General features: G+C 48.0%; 1 protein-coding gene across 1 annotated transcript in view; it reads left to right on the top strand.

The window, feature by feature from the left end:
- Positions 1–11,627, top strand: part of Tgfa (transforming growth factor alpha) — a 90,645-nt gene extending 79,018 nt beyond the window's left edge. The window contains exons 4-6 of the mRNA XM_057785577.1: positions 4,874–5,023; positions 6,564–6,673; positions 7,094–11,627. Coding sequence (XP_057641560.1) covers positions 4,874–5,023; positions 6,564–6,673; positions 7,094–7,101 — 268 coding nt within the window. The 3' untranslated portion in view covers positions 7,102–11,627. The remainder of the gene's footprint in view (positions 1–4,873; positions 5,024–6,563; positions 6,674–7,093) is intronic.
- The last annotated feature ends 7,502 nt before the right edge of the window (positions 11,628–19,129 follow it).

Here is a 19,129-nt window from a genome sequence, read left to right as displayed (position 1 = left end):
GGACTACAAACACTCAGCACCTTGATTGGTTTGGGATCGAATTCAGGTCCTCAAACTGCAAGGCCATCAAGCTCTTTCCAACAGAACCACCTCCCCACCCCTGCTGTTTAATTTGATCCTTAACAGAGACATAGCCTGTGGGCTTCACACTGCTCTCCCCAAAGACAAGGCTCCTTTAGTGCTCTCAACTGGGGGCGGGTCTTACCAGCACTTCATCTTCACGATGCAGAGTCTGTGGTAAAGAGCTGTTACTGGCTCCAGGTTACCCAGACAGGAAGTGAAGAAAGGGCTTTGAATCCAGGCCAGTTTGGCTACAGAGTCTGTGCCAAGTTGTGTATACCTTTGAGCTCCTGTCCTGAGGATGTAATCGGAAATACAAACAGAGTATCTTTGAGTACAGAGATAATGCCCGGCCTTCTGCTTATCACACCCGGCACCGTCTGTGTGGAAAGAATTTGGTGAAACTAAAGCACAGAATTACTGTGCTCCATTTAAAGTGGCTTTGCAAAGGATTTTTGTTTTCTGTTTTGGTTTGGTTTTTCCTGTGTTGCTGGGACTGAACCAGGGTCTCTGTGCGCACTAGGCAAGCACTCTTGCTCTGAGCTACATCCTCAGTCTGGTAGAGCTTGAGATTCTGGTTTGAGGTTTCTTTTCTTATTGGGTTTTGTGGTTGTTTGTTTGTTTGTTTTTCTTTCTCTCTCTTCTACAGTTTTACAGTTTCATACATTTATATGAATTATAGTCGCTTGCAGACATACACACACACACACACACACACACACACACACACACACACTGGCACCATGGCAGTGGTATGAACTTCTCTATGTTTCTTACAGTTTTTATACTTCCCAATGTGCTTAAAGCATTCCTTTCCTGGTTGGGGAAATTTTTCCTTAAGGAAAACCTTAACATTTGACAAATGTGGTTTTCATATTTCATAATATTTTTTAAAGAGCATTGTGAGCCAGGAGGTGTAGGAACTTAGGGTGACCCAAAAGCTATCCTTAGAGGAGAAGGAGAGGTGCCATAGACGGTTAAAACAGAGGGGCCTGCAGTTAAAACTCTTAGGAAAAGCTCCAAGGTAACTGGCAGCCTTAACCACCAGCAGGCCCAGCTACAGGCACAGGAGGATGAGGGTCCTCAACGCTTATCTGCAGCCTTGTAGTCCTGCAGCCCAGCCAGGCACCCTCTCTTCTTTTCCTTTATTGTTGTTGTTCTTACCATGGGGAAACAGCCTGGGAAGGGTCCGAATTACTGAATTACAGAAGACAGACAGCATTGCAGACGTGTGTGTCTGACAAGCAACTATCTCAGGCCCAGCAGACCCTCTCTGCACGTGTGCATGGTCCCATGAGGAAGGCGCCACTCTCACGTCTTTCCCCCATTGTCACCACACTTATGTCACTCAGAATCTTTTCCTAAAGGGAGGTGCAGCCCCTCTACCCCTCATGTCCAGTGCCTGGCACGAGGCTTTTCTTACAAGCTGTCACTGTGGGACAGTGCTGAAGGAGGAGGGGAGGAAGGGAGCTAGAGGAGGAGCCAGCGCATTTGACTTGGTTCCAGATTCCAAGCCAGTCCTACCTCTGCGATCCTCCGACTTGTATGCATGCTAGGGCCACCCAAGTGGCCAGGTGGCCAGAATGAGGGTATGGCCTTGGACCCAGCAGTTTCTAGAACCCCCAGGGGACTCTGCTGTGCCTGCCAGAGGTAAGGCAGCAGAGTGAGGCTGTGACTCATCTGTCGCCAGGTGAGGTGACACTCCACCCTCCTTATGTGGCTTGTGCTTAAAATAATCAGCATAATTAAATCTAATATTAGAAGACTAGAAACTAAAGAGAAGATGAGCTGTCAAGTTTGGTCTTTTTCCCCACTCATAAGGAACTACTGAGACACAGGGCATTTTGTAGGACAAGGCCTGCCCTGCAGGAGCGAGGGGCTGGGGAAAGAGGGTGGGCACAGGTGGGGCTGCAGGTGTTCAAAGACGGACAGGGTCTGGGAGGCGCTGCTGAGCCATGGGAAAATGGACAGGCTAGCGAGTGGGAGAATCTGTGCAGAAAGCACGTGGTTTCTGGAGAATGTGGTCTGTGGAAGTCAGTGTGGAAGAGTCAGGGATGTATTCCAGGTGTCTGAGAACCATGTGGCTGGCCTAGGAGGGACCGTGTGGGCTGCTTGACCTCTCAGGATGCTAGGAGGGAGAGATTAAGACCCTGTAGGAAGGAGATGTCAAACATCACAGAAAGTCCCCTCTAACTCAGAGACTCCGGGAACAGAGTTAGAACTTGAGAATGGGCAGAGAGAACCTGACCAATGTTGTCTGGATATGGACAACTCAGACTGGGTGGGCCCAAGCCAACAGCTGATCACCAAACAGTTCTGGGGGCTGTTCACTGTTGTTTCCCCCCCATCTGCCACCAGGGAAAAGGCCAGAGGCTACTCAGTGAAAAGGCTGTCTCCTCTCTGCCTCCCCCCAGAAAGGCCAGTGGCTACCCAGTGACCTGTCTCCTCTTTGCCTCCCGGCAGGTTTTCTTTTCTTTTTGAGACAAAATCTTATCTCCATCCCACTGCACTGAGCCATGAAGGTCAGTGTAGACAGCCCGACTATCTACATGAGAATCCACGTAGACAGCCCGGCTATCTAGGTCCTCAGGGCATTCTTTTATTTCCCTGTTAGCACTGCCTAACTTTCTTAGTTACCAAGGACACAAGCTCTTTACAGCACACTTAACTTAAACTCCAATCTTTTCTACTTTTCAAGGTAAGACGCTAAACCATAAGCCTACCATCTGGCAAAGGAGAGGGAGCCGCCCCCAGTCTTGGACTTGGTGCAAATGTCCTTCAAGTCCCCAGAACAGGTGCAGGGAAAGTGTGGCTCGGCTTTTCCATAACAAGATTAAACGAGAAAGCACACCAAACACTAAGTAACCCAACCAAAGAACAAGTAGCCAAGCCTGGTAGTGCCCGGCTGCCATCCAGGCATTCGGAAGCTGAGGCAGGAGGATCATGAGTGTGAGCTAGCCAAGGCTACAAAAGCATTAATAAACTCAACTATCTGGGCTTCAACTAATAGCCACCTTTGGGTGATTCAGCGAAGGGTGCGCCCGTATCTCAGGCTGCCGTTAGCCTTAAACCCCTACAGTGCCTGACCCTTCAGCATCCAAATGCTGATGTTTAGCCCTGGACAAAAGCCATGACCTGAGAAAACATGCCTTGTTTGTCCTGTGGCTCCATGAGCCTTCGTGAGAGCTGGGCCTGAGGGCTGAGGAGACTGAACTCAGGGATCCCACCTGGGATGGCTGCGGAGCCAGCCTGGCACAGCCCCAGGTACCCCAGGGAGGGCCTTGTCCTTCCTGTATTCTTTAAAGCCCTTTTACCTGACAGCTGCAAGTTAAAGGTAATTCAAGCATAGACTTAAGAATATTAGCTACCTTAGCCATAGTTAGAAATATATATAATATAAATGTAAATTCAGTGTGTGATGTGGGGTTGCTCCTCAAGGAAGCTTCCTGCCTGAGAGAGTTGGAACTCAATATTGACATTGAGGATTTTAAAAAAGGGACCATGGTGTCACTTTTCTGTTAAAAAGAGTCGCATGCTTGGAGGAATGCCAGGAAAACAAGTGGCCCGTGTCTGTCATCATCAGTCCATCCTAAAGAACCGTCCACTAAGCAACCCTGTGCACACAGGAAGCTGCCTTTGGCATGACAGAGCCAGAGAAGCTGGGGGTGCAGCCAGGCAGGAATGAATGGACTGGCGATGCACACACCAGCATGCACGTTCACACCTGACCTCACTAATAGCTTTACTCACTGTGTAGAGGTCAGGCATGTTTCACTGGCTGCCAACACACAAGATCTCACAGGAGTCCAGAGGCTTCTCAGCCCTAATGTGACCAAGTGACAGTGCCAGGCCCTCATCCCTTCCTGGAGGGACCAGATGATGTACTGAGCCACGCAGGAAATAGACTTGGGGCTGATTAAACTTGGTGAAGAAGACAGAAAGGCCAGCACCGACTACTCAGCTAGTGTATTTTTTTCATTCAAAATTCTAAATAAGCAAATTTGGTTTTAAAATAACCTGGATTTGGGCTAGGCGGCATGATAACACGTGCCCTTAATCCCAGCACTTGGGTGGCAGAGGCAGACAGATCTCTGTGAGTTTGAGGCCAACATGGTCTACATAGTGAGTTCTGGGACAGCCAAGACTACATAGGGAGACCCTGTCTCAAGCAAACAAACAAAAAAACACCTGGATTTGGAGCTGAGGAAACAGCTCAGTTGGTAAAATACTTGCCACAAGACTGTGAAGACCTGAGTCCAGATTGCTAACTCCCATGGGGAAAAAATGGTGTAGCGACTTATTTAACCCCATAGCTGAGGAGACAGAGGCAGGGGGATCCTTGGAACTCAGTGGCCAGACAATCTTGCCATATAGGGGAAGTCCAGATAGAGTAAGGGACTCTGTCTCCAACATAAGACAAAGGGTGATGGATAAAAATACGAAACAGTGACTTCTGGCCTCCACAGATGTGCACACATCCATGCACCTACACCAGCATGCACACACGCATGAGCATGCACACACAGAGCTTCATTGCCTACCAAAATGAAGTTCTCGTCCTCAGTGCTCGAAAGTTAACACAAGTGCAGAGATCCCAAGTGCTCCCTTGGTGAAGAAGGGGATCAGTTTTCCCTCCCCTCAGCAAGCAGCAGCATGACAAGAAAGAGGGACTCACTGCCTCACGCCTGGGTCTCCAATCACAAGGGATACGGAGGCCCTTTGGGGCTTGTCCAATAAGCCCAGGTCCTTCCAGCTTAGCTTGGGTGAAGAAGCCCATCTGTCAGAGGCAAGCTAACATTCCTTTCTCCCACAGCTGCCACTCTGGGTACGTGGGTGTTCGCTGCGAGCATGCAGATCTCCTGGCCGTGGTGGCTGCCAGTCAGAAGAAACAGGCCATCACTGCCTTGGTGGTGGTCTCTATCGTGGCCCTGGCTGTCCTGATTGTCACCTGTGTGCTGATCCAGTGAGTATTTGCCACCCCTGTGTTCATGTCCCCCAACGGCCTGCCTTGCCAGGAGCAACTAGAATATGGCCACACAGAAGAGCCACATTGTTGTGACGTGAGAGTGACGTCAGCGAAGAGGGTTAATGTCTCTCCACCCAGTGTCAGGCAATACGTGCAAACACCTGGACACAGGTGGGCAGTAGCAGTGGTTCTGGGCTCTTCTAGAAGTCATGTCAAATCAAAGACATGCCCTACCCCTGCCTGTGAACCCAGAACCTTCTGAAAACCTGTGAACTGGGCAGGGGCTCTGGAGGGAGCTGGAAACAGCTCAGTGCCCCTGGTCTGCAGCAAAGCTTTTCCTCCCTGCAAAAAGCATTTGATAAATTCTGCAGTTACGTCAGGGGCTCCCGATGCTATTGCTGCACCCTGGTGTCCTCACCCTCGGTGCCCCCCCTCTTTCTCCACCACCACCCTCTCGTCCTCTAAACTGTATCCTCCAGGGAGCTGCGTTGGGCCCCAGGTCACGGGAGACTGCAGGAGTATCTTATCCTATTAGCTTGTCCATAGCTGCCCACTGACCTGGCTGTTACAACCAGAGCCCTGGATACACAGTGTTGGATTCCCAGCAGCTGACCCCAAGCCGGACTTCATCCCTGGGACAGTTTATTCTAAGTCAAAGGGCTCAGAGGATCCTACCTAGTTTGAATTGGCCCAAGGCGCTCTTCAGTTAAAGGCAGCCTGTCAGCACATTTCAGGTTGACTGAAGGCTGGGACTGCAGAAAGCACAAAGGCTATTTTGATGAGGCTGGGTATAAAAGCAAGGCCAGGCTTTTGTCCTCCGAGGCTGGCCAGGTTGCACACAGGCCAATAAGAGACGCTGTCCTGGTGAGTTGCTGCTGATCGGGCATCTGGGACACAAGCCCAGTGATGACTTGGCCACACCTGAAGCATGATGGCCTCCAACCCCCTGGTCTGCTGGTCTTAGTCCTCATGTCTGTTGTAAAGCCATTGCTACATTGGCAGAACTTCTCAGCTGGCCCAATATGGAGACAGCAAGCAGCTGGGTGGCTGGCCTGTCCCCTCAGCCAACCAGGGAGCCTGGAGCCAGGTGATCCAGGGTGTCTAGGCAGAGCTCCAGCAATAATGGTGTCTGTGCAGCAGCCAACGGGTTCTTTGAGGCTGGTCGGTAACTGTCTGGGTCCTCAGGGTCCTGGCGTGGCTGATGAGTGAGAACCCAGGGCTGCCCAGCTGGGCTCCCTGCCAGGCAGGTGCAACTCAGCCTGTCCCTTCTGCCACCAGCTGGGCTCCCCTGCCAGGCAGGTGCAACTCAGCCTGTCCCTTCTGCCACCAGCTGGGCTCCCCTGCCAGGCAGGTGCAACTCAGCCTGTCCCTTCTGCCACCAGCTGGGCTCCCCTGCCAGGCAGGTGCAACTCAGCCTGTCCCTTCTGCCACCAGCTGGGCCCCCTGCCAGGCAGGTGCAACTCAGCCTGCCCCTTCTGCCACCAGCTGGGCTCCCCTGCCAGGCAGGTGCAACTCAGCCTGTCCCTTCTGCCACCAGCTGCTGCCACGTCCGCAAGCACTGTGAGTGGTGCCGCGCCCTCGTCTGCAGACACGAGAAGCCCAGCGCCCTTCTGAAGGGAAGGACCGCTTGCTGCCACTCTGAGACAGGTACAAGACAGTTTCTCCCCTTTCCTTCCTCGGAAGGTACTGCTGGGTGGAGAAAATGGCCACCATTTTCCAAGTTGGCACAGAGGTGCTGAGACCAAACAGGAGGGAAGTGAGGGGCTGTTTCTCCCTGCCACTCCTGACAGGAAAACCGGTCATGGGTTTGGCTGAACTGCAGCCCTCCTGACAGAAATATGTCCCCCAACCTCCTCGCTGCCCTAACTCATCTTTCTCCATTACAACCCCACCCCCTCTACTGTAACTCGTAGTCTGTCTGTCTGAAGCTGAAGGCATAGTTTCAGAAGCTGATGCCCCTGAAGCTGGCCTAGAACTGGGCCTGGTTCCAGAGACATCAGTGACATTCCCCAGCTTGTCTTCCCAGCTCAGACCCGCATCGCTCACTCTGTCTTCCTTCTCTGCCAGTGGTCTGAAGATCCCAGAGGAGGAATTCGGCCATGTGACCTATGGAAGCCCAACACCAGAAAAGCTTCTTGGGACAATGCCACTGGCAGTACCCACGTTCCTGGGACACGCTGGCAGACTTTCCCTGTGCCGCGCACAACTGTCCTCTGCAGGCCTTCAAAACTGTGTGGTAACTTTGCCTGCCGGGCTTCCTCAGCACACCCTAGAGAAGAAGCCAGTAGACCATGTTTCAAGACAAACTGAATGCGAATCTCAAAGGGCTGCCTGGCCTTCTTGCTAACCCACACCAGGCATGCGCTTGGGTTGGTGTCTCCTGCCAGTCATGGATTCCAGGCTGTTTCTTCTCAATGGGCCATCTGGTCCCAGCAGAGACTCCATGGTTGATGTACAAAATGGACAAGGGAGATGCCTATTGCTATATGAAGACAGCGTGGCCTCCTAGGACCCTTGACATCTCCTCAAGCCGTTGTCAGGATGTGTGTCTTATTTATTAGATGGATAATGGTTTTATCTTTGATCTCTTAAGTCAATGTCAGGCATCCACATTAACGATACAAGAGCAGCTGGCTGTGACGTTACACCAAACAGAAATGTCCAGCCACTTTGATAGAACCCGACTGCAGGGAGGGGTGCCTCCCAGGGGCTGTAGGGACAGTGGCCAAAGGTGACTCTGATGGGAACAGAACTGCTATTTGGAGGCCATGCCCTCTAAGATACAAAGCGGAAAAGTCCCTCCAGATAAACATGGTCGCAAAGTCAGCAAGGCCAGTGGCAGAGCGCCCCCCACGGGGACAAGAGCACAAAAGAGCCTGCGGGGGACACCTAGGGAGGACACACATGCCAGCACTTGGCTAAGTGGATTAACTTCCTTGTAAGCTCCGGCATAAGCTCCGGCATTAGCAGCGAGTAATGGGACAAATCCATGAAGGGGAGCAGCCCTTTATTTTCCATGCTTTTGCCTTGGTTTTTGCTTTATTTTCAGAAGGAGAAACTTAACTTTCCTATTTATTTTCAAGCATTGGATAAATATCCCACTGTTGGATTTTGTTTGGTTTGTTTTCTTCCCTTTCAGAATGTTGGCATTATTAACAAAATTGCTACCAAACCTCTCCACTCCCCTCTGGAGAAGGAGACCTGAGCACCCTAGAGTGCTCTGACCCATTGGGCCCACCCTCACCCCTGGGCTGCTCGGTACTGTCTGGAGACAGAATGACAGTTAATATATAATGCTGCTCATGGAGGACATTGTCTAACTCAGAAGTGTAAAGCCTGCCCCCATCAGCCCCCCAGAGCCTCTGACTCTGCCTAGGGAGAGGGCATTCGGCACACCAAGTCGGTTTGGTTTCTATCAGAAAGTTTGCTTCAATCTTCTTCCATCCCACCTTTTTCTGTAGATTTTTCTCTTCTCCTAGGATCTAGGCATTGATCTGCCCCAGGTCTTAACCCTGGCCTGCTCTGCTCACAACAACTGGAGCCCCAAAAGAAGAAACTGGGTCTGTCCAGAGCTGTCCTCTAGCTACAGAGCCGATGCGGCTCCAGGCAGAATCCATCACTTTTGTTATTATTATTATTATTATGGTTTGGTGTTTTGTTGTTTCTTTTTGTGAGACAAGTTCTTGCTGTATAGCCCAGGTTGGCCTTGAACTCAAGGTCCTTCTGCTCCAGCCTCCTGAGTTCTAAGCATATAGGTGTGTACCACCATGCCCAGCAGAGTTTTTCAGTTTTTAAAGAAAATAGGTTAAGTTTGCTTTCCTTGGGTCATTCATGTGGGTCAAGGTCGGGTGTAGTCTGCTGCTCAGAGACCAATCAACTGCACTGGACCTTAGGCCTCTATTGGCCCCAGCATTTTCAGTAGGACCCTGCCTGAAGTCCTGACTCGTGGGGACCTACACAAATGAGGCACAGGGCTTATTCTCATTTAGTGCACACCGTTACCTTCAGATGACAGATCTTCCCTGGTCTGCTGGAGGCTCTTGGACATCTGACTTCTTTAAAGATTTTGAACTGACATCAAAGTATTGATGGGAACTTCTTCACTAATGTCCCATCCTAAAGATGTCACCAGGAATTGTCATCCAAGACTCAGCAGAGGTGGGGAAAATTAGGATGGACATACGATGGTTAAGGCGGAGGATCCCAGGGAAGACCTCAGCTTGGGGTCTGAGCATCCCAGTTCTCAGGTCCAGCCAATCACAGCAGCCAGTAGCCCTCCTGGTGCCAATACACAAATACAGCAGCTCAGATGCCCCTAGAAGTGCCTTCCCAGCCAGGTCTTTTGTAAAACAACGGGTCTGAAGAGTCATAAGCTGAGGCTAGGCTGTGATGAGTCTGGCTGGACATCATCCCTGCCCCAACAGATGACAGCCCTGTTTTTTGGTGACTGATTTTTAGAAGACAGATGCTATTTTCCTTCCTGGGCCATCTCACAGCAAAGATAGCCCTGATTAACTGTACCAGCGTCCTCCTGCCAGTTCACACCATACTCTTCACAGCACCCTCCTGCCAGTTCACACCGTGATTCCCACAGCGCCCTCCTGTCAGTTCACACAGTGTTCCCCATAGCATCCTCGTGTCAGTTCACATTGTGTTCCCCACAGCACCCTCCTGCCAGTTCACACCATGCTCTTCACAGCACCCTCCTGCCAGTTCACACCGTGCTCCCCACAGCGCCCTCCTGTCAGTTCACACTATGCTCCCCATAGCATCCTGCTGCCAGTTCACACCATGCTCCCCACAGCACCCTCCTGTCAGTTCACACTATGCTCCCCATAACATCCTCCTGTCAGTTCACTCCGTGCTCCCCACAGTGCCCTCCTGTCAGTTCACACAGTGTCCCCCATAGCATCCTGCTGCCAGTTCACATTGTGTTCCCCACAGCACCCTCCTGCCAGTTCACACCGTGCTCCCCACAGCGCCCTCCTGTCAGTTCACACTATGCTCCCCATAGCATCCTGCTGCCAGTTCACACCATGCTCCCCACAGCACCCTCCTGTCAGTTCACACTATGCTCCCCATAACATCCTCCTGTCAGTTCACTCCGTGCTCCCCACAGTGCCCTCCTGTCAGTTCACACAGTGTCCCCCATAGCATCCTCCTGTCAGTTCACATTGTGTTCCCCACAGCACCCTCCTGTCAGTTCACACCATGCTCCCCACAGCACCCTCCTGTCAGTTCACATTGTGTTCCCCACAGCACCCTCCTGTCAGTTCACACCATGCTCCCCACAGCACCTTTCTGTCAGTTCACACTGTATTTCCTGGCTCTCTCTTGATGTTCAACACAGCTATAAACAAGGAGTAATCCTCAGCAGCCACACAGGACAGCACAGTTGATCAGTGACTCAGGGGACAATGAACAGCCCCCACAGAATGGATTGAAATTAATTCCAGGGACATCAAGATGGCACCATGAGTAAAAGCATTTGCCAACAACCCTGAGGACCCGAATTCAATCCCTGGGACCCACATGGTGGAAGGAGAGAACACACACACACTCACTAATTTTTAAAAATAAAAGTGAATTTTAGAAAGGCCGCCACACCTCTGGTTGTAACCTTGAACACACCACAGCATTTTCTCCATGGAAAAAATATAGTGGCAACTCCAGCCTGAAAGACAGATTCCAGATGGACAAATACAGAACCAAGCCAGGAGTCAATTTGTCATGTGTCCTAGAAAAAGTTGGGACCAATAGTCCCAAGGTGCGTTTTCTCCCACTCCCCCCAAAAAGGGGGCAGGAGGCAAGACTGGTCCTAAACACGCACACTGGTGAGGGACGAGGCTGTGGCTCTGAGGCTTGGGTCGTGGGTTGTTCCCAAGTACAGAAAGTCACCTGGGGTTCCCAGGCCAGCTTTCCTAGTGCCTGTTAGTTACTGGGTGAACCAGCAGCATTCTAACCCTGCCTACAGGTCCAGTCCTGTGGTGAGTTCTAAGCTTGTCCCTCCCAGGACCAAGGGGAGGCCATACTAAACAACACATGGTTTTTGACACAGGGTTTCACTCTGTAGCCCAGGCCAGCCTCAAACCCATGATCCCCCTGCCTCAGCCTCCTGGGTTACAGGTGTGTGCCACCATGCCTGACTTACATTTGTTTTTAATGTTCTGGTGTAAGATTTATTCCCTGAAGCCATTTATCTGTCTCAAAGACATAGTGTTGCACACACTCGTGCACACAATTACACACCCAGAGAACCGAACAGCAACTCCTCTCCGTAGTATAGTAACTTTATTATAAGGAACCTGATGCTGTCTTAGAACTCATCATTCTGACTTCTGTATATGATGCACTGAAGGTTAATATGTAATGTTTTAATTTATTTTATGTGGTAAGTTAATTTTGGTTTCTGTAATGTATTAATGTGATTAGAAGCTTTTTTTCTTAATATCTGAATTATACTTAAAGAGCAGTGAGGAATATAAGATACTCTTGTGGTTTTCAGAAGTGTGTATTGTTACTCAGTTGTATTGTACCTTGTTTGGAAGGATGAAGGAATGAACTTTTTTTCCTAAACATCAAGACTGGCGTTTTCCTTTAATGTGGCTGAAATAAATTTTTATCTGCAAGTATGAATAAGGGGAAAAACAGTAGGTGATCTTTTTATTAAGGTCTACTTTTATTCATGTGTATTTATCCATGTATGTCTAAGCAGGGGTATGTGCACATGAGTGTAGTTGCGCTCAGTGGCCAGAAGAGGGCACTGAATTTCCCCTAGATCTAGTGTTACAGGAGCTGTGGGCCACCTAACATGTTCCTGCCTGACATGCCAACACAGGTCTATTGAAAGAGCAGTAAACTCTCTTAAGTGTGAAGCCATTTCTTGAATTCTAGATGATCTTTGCAGGAATCCTAAACCTGATTGTACTTGACCCCTGTCTGCCTAGAGAAATGAAGTTCTTCCTAATACCTAGAGGGAAAACAGTGACCCTTCATCCTGCGCTGATAGAAACTGAGTCAGGATGGCAGCAGAAAATGCCTCTGGGTTATTTCCTGACAGCCTTCATAGAAACCATGAGATTTGAAGGTGAAGAGTGTGTGGATGGCTCTGTGGTCTAGATTAATATTCCTGAGAACTGTCGGGAATGTAGAGCTTGGGGTGCAGTATACTAAAGTCTAGGGGTACCCCTGCTCCTCTGCTTCTGAGTCACTCTGATGCCACAACCCAGACTAAGAGCCTGTGCTGTAGGACCCTGGAACCGTTTCTGTGTGAGGCTGTTTTAGTTTTAGGGAAAGTTTTGCAGAATCCCGAAGAACAATGAAACTCAGTTACCCTGTGGGGTTTGTTCTAGTGTCCTTTCTGCTATATGAAGACACCCTGACTCAAAGCAGCTTAGGCGAGGAAAGGCTTGCCCAGATTCCAGGTTACAGTCATGAGAAATGCCAAAGCAGGAACTTGGAGCAGCTCTTCACATCACATCCATGGTCAGGAGCAGGGGCATGAAGAACTCAGTAAGCTCAAGGCCAGCCTGATCTACAGAGCAAGACCCAGGACAGCCTGGGCCACAAAGAGCAAACCCTGTCTCAAACCACCACCACACCCCAAAACAAAAGAGCAGAGGGGAAAGCACAGATGCCATTTGCCTGGGGTGCTTCTGCCCAGGTGACTTTCTTTGTTGCTCTTACACAGTTCAGGGCCCACCTCTGGTGCCACATTGTTCAGGATGAATAAATCTTCTCATCTTAAGGAACAAACAAGATGATCCCTTACGGACATGCCACAGGCCAACCTGATTTAGACAACACCTCACTGGGACTTGCTTCCAAGAAAATCTAGGCTGTGTCAAGCTGGCAGAACTAACCAGCAGAGAGCTGCAAAGCACAGCGACCCAAATGCCGAGGCTGCACCTCTTTGGCTCTTCTCTGCACAGCCTGGTGGAAAGTGCACACAGGCCTGTCTGTCTCTCTTATGCCCCATTGTGGAACCCACTGTTGGTCTCTAACAGCAGGGAATACTTCTAGAACGGTCCACCCAGTCCCTATAAGTCTTTGGTGAGCCCTCCCCGTGTCTCTCCAGTGCATGGGCCTTGCATGTACAGCTTAGCAGCTCACAGCCAGGGAGCAGGAGTCAAAAGAGTTGCCAATTGGTGTGGATGCTTTTTAGTGAGAGACAGAGCTATAAAGATCCATGTGTGTGATCCCGAGGTCCACCTTGGTCAACCAACCTTGAAGTAAGATGGAAGCTCCTGCAAGTAGGGCCGCTGGTCTGTGCTCAAAGTTATGTAAAAGTGGACCACAGCTTTACAGGAACTTTATTCTTAGGCATAAAAATAAATCGAGTTTTTGTGCCGAAAGGGAAATGTGAGGGTGGGGAACAACCTCTTTGCAGGAGTGCTGGGTCTGCTGAACATTCCACACCGAGGTATGCAGATGCCCAGGAACTCCAAGAGCTCCTGCTGCTACTACCTAGGTCCTCCTCCTCAAGGTTCCCCCTGGAAGAGAGGGGAGCTGGAGCACTGCCGAGGAGCCTGCACCACCAGCATATGGAACATGGCAGGGCAGGATATGGAAACATCCCGGACGACACGGCAGCATTGAAACGTCCCACCAGGACAGGAAAAAAGAGTGACCTTTCCCCTGCAGTGTGCACAGCCTCCACCCAGGGTGTGAGACTTCTGGGTGCCTGTCAGGAAGGGGACCCAGAAGCCAAGTTCTGAGCATGCATCCTGCTCCTCCCCACCTTGCCACTCTGGGGCTTTGCTGGTCCTTCTGCCTCCAGTACTGTATGTTCAGTTCCCGCTCACTCATCTGAGGAAGCTGATCTAGGGCAGTCTCCTGATGCACATTCTTGTTCTTAGAATAAAAACCTAAATGTGATCCTAAATGCCTCAGGTATGTGGTCCAACTCAAGCTCCCAGCCTCCAAAGACCTTCAAGGTAAAGAAAAGCATGGAGGGGCGGTGTCAGGAGAATCCACAGAGCCTGGGACCTGGGGGCCACCTAAGCAGATGATAGCATCACCATGTCAGGTGTTTGTTGTTTTCTCTTTTTACTCTTTTGGCTTTTTAGCTCTTTTGGGGGACTTGTCACCCAGCTCCCAAATAAATCACACATGGAAGGTTATTATTTCTTATAAATGTCTGGCCTTAGCTTGACTTGTTTCTAGCAAGCTTTTCTTATCTTAAATTATCCCATCTATCTGTAGTAAGGATGTTGCTTGTTTATTTCCCAGCTGCCTGGCAGTTCAGACCTGAAATAATCACACAGAAACTGTATTATTTAAATCCTGCTTGGCCAATTACCTAAGTGTATTGCTAGCTAGCTCTTACATTTAGAACTAACCCATTTCCATTATTTAATGCCTACTGACAAAGCTTCAGCATGTCTGTCTCTGGTGGCAGCTCCATGGCTTCTCCCTTACTCCTCCTTCCTTCCAGCATTCAGTTTAGTTTTCCCTGCCCACCTCTGTTCTGCCCTGCTCTGCTATAGGCTCAAAGCAGTTTCTTTATTCACCAATAGTATTCACAGCAAACAGAGGGGAATCCCACATCATCTATCTTTTGGGCTTTTATCTTTCTCTATATCTGTATACTTTTTCTTTCACCCCTACTCCATGGTTGACTGTGAGCTGGATGGCTGGCCCCTGATGTCTTCCTCTCCTTGTTCTTCTTCTCCTACCAGATTTCTCCTCCTTCTCATTCTCTCTGCATGCCAGCCCCACCTATCCTTTCTCCTGCGTAGCTATTGGCCATTCAGCTCTTTATTAGACCAATTGGTTATTTTAGACAGGCAAAGTAACACAGCTTCACAGAGTTAAACAAATGCAACATAAAAGAATACAACACACCTTTGCATCATTAATACAAATGTTTCACAGCATAAACAAATGTAACACATCTTAAACTAATATTCCACAATACAGGTTAGAGTGGTTAAGTGTAGAGGGAGCTGTGGGCTGCGTTCCTGCCGCCCAGCTCCTGGCCACCTGGCTAGCTTATGCCCCAAAATAACAACACACAAATTGTATTCATTTAAACATTGTTTGGCCCATTAGTTTCTAGCCTCTTATTGGCTCTCATATCTTGCTTAACCTATCTCTAATAATCTGTGTAGCACCAGTCTTACCAGGAAAGATTCAGCATGTCTGACCTGGCGGATAGCTTCATCGCGTCTGCCCTGGAAAGAAGTGGCCTGGCATCTTACCTCACTTCCTCTTTCTCCCAGAATTCTGTTCTGTTTACTCCACCCATCTATGTTCTAACCTATGAGGCCAAGCAGTTTCTTTATTAATTAACCAATGACCTTCCTCCATCAGTTAAGGGGCTGAGGAGATGGCTCAGTGGGTAAAGCTCTTGCCACACAGGAGTAAAGGCATGAGTTCAAACCCTCAGAACTCACACTGGTTACATACCTATAACCTCACTACTCCTAAATGAGATGGGAGGTAGAACCAGCAGAAACTCTGGAAGCTCACAGGCAGGTGACATGACCATACTCACCTCACATACACACACACACACACACACACACGTGCACCCATACACACATGGACACAAATACACCAGATACACACATGCACACACACAGACATACACAAACATGTGTACATACACACATGCAAACACACACATACACACGCAGGCAGCTCAGGAACCTGGCGTGTGAAGCTCATGGCCAGCATGGGTCTTTAGTCTTGCCTCCTTCCTCTACTCTGGTAAATTGTATCTTCGCGTACATTAGAAACATGCCCCAGCATCCTGTGACTTTCTTCTACCCACCTGAGGATCTGTAGCTTTAAAGATCACCCAAGCGAATACGGCAGGGCTTCATCACAGCTGCACCCAAGTGCTTGAGTGTAGACTCAGGTGCATCCTGGAAGATTTCCATCCTAGGAAGGAATGAGCAAAAGACTGGATTCTGGTTGAGGCAGTTAAGCTCCCATTTCAAGGCTGTGGCTTTTAGTTGGCTTCTGGGAAGACACAAACCACTTCAAAAGCATTTGGTCCACAACTAGAGGTTTCCTTGAACATCTACTTAAAATTCTGACATAGGAAAAAGGCAAATCTCAAAATCTGGTGCAATGATTTTTTACAAAAACCACTCTTTTTTTAGACAGTCTCCCTAGGTTGTGGTTGATCTGGAACTTACTATGACAACCAGGCTAGCCTTCAGCTTACAGCGATCTCCTTACCTCTATTCTCTTCTGAGTGCTGGGATTAAAGTTGTGTGCCAACATGTCTAGCCCATTTACTGTGAAACAGAAGAAACTTTAAAGATAGTATCCCTCCCTGGCATAATATAATCTGTAAAACAGATAAACTGAAACTAGAAATTAGTTATATGAATTTAACTAACCACGACAATAACACTAATAACAATAACTTAATTTTTATAATTATAATTCAGTGGAGTCGAATACTTCAGCTATTGAATATCTCCAGGGGTCCTATGGGATGGGACAGTGACAACCTTGATTTTTTTTTTTTTTTTGAGCTAAAGGTGTAGATTTATTGTTAATGGGAAGGAGTTTCCAGGGTGACAACCTTTTTGGAGGAGAAAGCTGACCCCTACAGGCTGTCTTCTGATGTCTTTTCACTTCTCATAGCATGCAACATGCACACATACATACGAAAAAAATATTCAGAAAAATTATATATTGACCCATAATGTAAAATACAGGATCTCTATTGTTTCTAGCAATTAGTTACTGTTCCAACTATGTATAGAATATAAACTAAGACACCTGCTGTAGATTCTTCAGACTCTGCCTACTCTGACCTGAGGATAACTGGCCCTAACTCTAACCACATGGGCCTATCCTTCTCTTCTGCTTTCTTCTTTATCAACTCTGTAACTATTTCATGTATGTCGTATAGTCATCCATTCAATCTGTGACTGCTTCTCCCATAGGAACAAAGACTTTGGGATCTTAACTCACTACTGTGTCTCCAGGAGTAAAATTAACATCTACGATATGAACCACCTAACAAATATTTGTGGAATGGAAAAAGAAAAAGAAAAGATGAAGAATGATGTGGGACATCCTTCTGTGTATGTGTTGCTTTACTGGCTAATGACTAAAGCTGTTTGGGCCAATGGTTTAGCAGAGTAAAGCCAGGTGGGAAATCCAAACAGAGATATACAGAGAGAGCATGCGGAGTCGAGAACATGCCATGTAGCTGCTAAAAGACACAGATGCCAGAACCTTACCGGTAGGCCACAACCTCATGATGATACACAGATTAATAGAAATGGGTAAATTCAAAATGTTAGAGCTAGCTAGAAATATACCTAAATGATTTGCCAAACAGCGTTGTAATTAATTTAGTTTCTGTGTGATCATTCAGGTCTGGGCAGCTGGGAAACAAACGAGCACTCAATGAGTAAGAACACCGGCTGCTCTTCCAAAGGATGCCAGTTTAGTTCCCAGCACCCACGTGGGGCCCACAGCTGTCTGTAATCCAAGGGGATCTGATGCCCTCTTCTGGGCATTTGCACCCATGTGCATATTATGTGCACACAAACACATGTACACATAAGTAAAAATAAATCTTAAGAAAAGATGAATAATTTTGGTCAAGCAAAAGATCAGTGTCAGAAGCCCATTCATATTTTTTCTAGTTAGCATTTTAATAAAAAGTACAGTTAAATAAATTAGACAAGGAAAAATACATAATCACTGTCTTAGCAAGAGTTTCTATTGCTGCAACAAAATACCATGACCATAAAGCAAGTTGGGAAGGAAAGGGTTTATTCAGCTTACACATCCACACTGTGATGTGGGATTCCCCTCTGCATGTTATGGATATGTTTTATTACCATTGGTTAATAAAAAATCTGATCTGGCCTGTGGCAGGGCAGAATATAGCTAGATGGAGAAACTAAACTTAATGCAGGGAGAAAGAAGGTGGAGTCAGGCAGAAGCTGTGTAGCCCCAAGAAAGCAAGATGTGAGGTAACAAACCACAAGCCTCATGATAAAATATAAAATAATAGAAATGGGTTAATTAAAATGTAAGAACTATCTAGGAATATGTTGCCAAACAGTGTTGTGATTAAGATAGTTTCTGCTTGGTTATTTGGGTCTGGGCAGTTGGGAAACGAAAGCACAGTCTCCATTTGCAACATCGCTGTTCATCACTGAAGGAGGTTGGGACAGGAGCTCAAACAGGGCAGGAACCTGGAGGCAGGAGCTGATACAGAGGCCGCAGAGGGAAGCTGCTTGCTACTGGTTTGCTTCCTCTGGCTTGCTCAGTCTGCTTTTTATACAACCCAGGACCAGCAGCTCAGGATGGCACCACCCTCCATGGACTGGGCCCTCCCCCACTGATCACTACTTGAGAAAATGCCTTACAGCTGGGTCTCATGGAGGCTTTTCCTCAGCTGAGGCTCATTCCTCTCTGATGACTCCAGCCTGTGTCAGGTTGACACAAAATCAGTCAGTGCAATCACTATCTATAGTCAGAGAAACAATCAAAATTTGAACACTGTATCTGGTTGAAGCTCAGAGGCAAAATCTTCTCTATTAATTAACTAAAGAAAAAAATAAATTTTCAACTCAATAATCTATAAAACAAACTGACAAACCGCCCAAAGAAAGAAAAAATAATAAAGACAAAACAAGGAAGTAAGGAAAAATTGAAAAGCATTTGAACTGATATCTCAAAAGCTCTTTCTTTGAGAAAAAAAAAACTTCAATTCTAGAGTCAACCAGATGGATCAGTGGCTGAAGACGCCATATAATGGAAGAAAAGAATCCACTCTGCAGGTTGTCCTTTGACCATGTTTGTGCAAGGACACACACACAAAATCACATAAATAGACGAAAAACTTACAATAAAAACCAATCCAATCCAAACAGGAAAAGAAAAACAGATCCCCAAAACTCAGAACAGAAATGATAGCACACATTTGGAGTCACCTAGGAGACACAGCTTCTCTGCTCATGATGTCTAGATCCCCACAAAATGGCAAATTCCCTACTAAAAATAGAAGTCACCAACAGTTACTCTACAACAAGCAGAAACTTTAAATCAGTGGGAGGCTGGGTGTCTAAGGAAATTCTGAGACATGTGTCTCTCACAATCCCCTTTAGTGGACAGCAG

Source organism: Chionomys nivalis, chromosome 1 (assembly GCF_950005125.1).
Source record: "Chionomys nivalis chromosome 1, mChiNiv1.1, whole genome shotgun sequence".
In the NCBI taxonomy this organism is placed as follows: domain Eukaryota; kingdom Metazoa; phylum Chordata; class Mammalia; order Rodentia; family Cricetidae; genus Chionomys; species Chionomys nivalis.
This window is presented reverse-complemented; position numbering and strand designations above follow the sequence as displayed.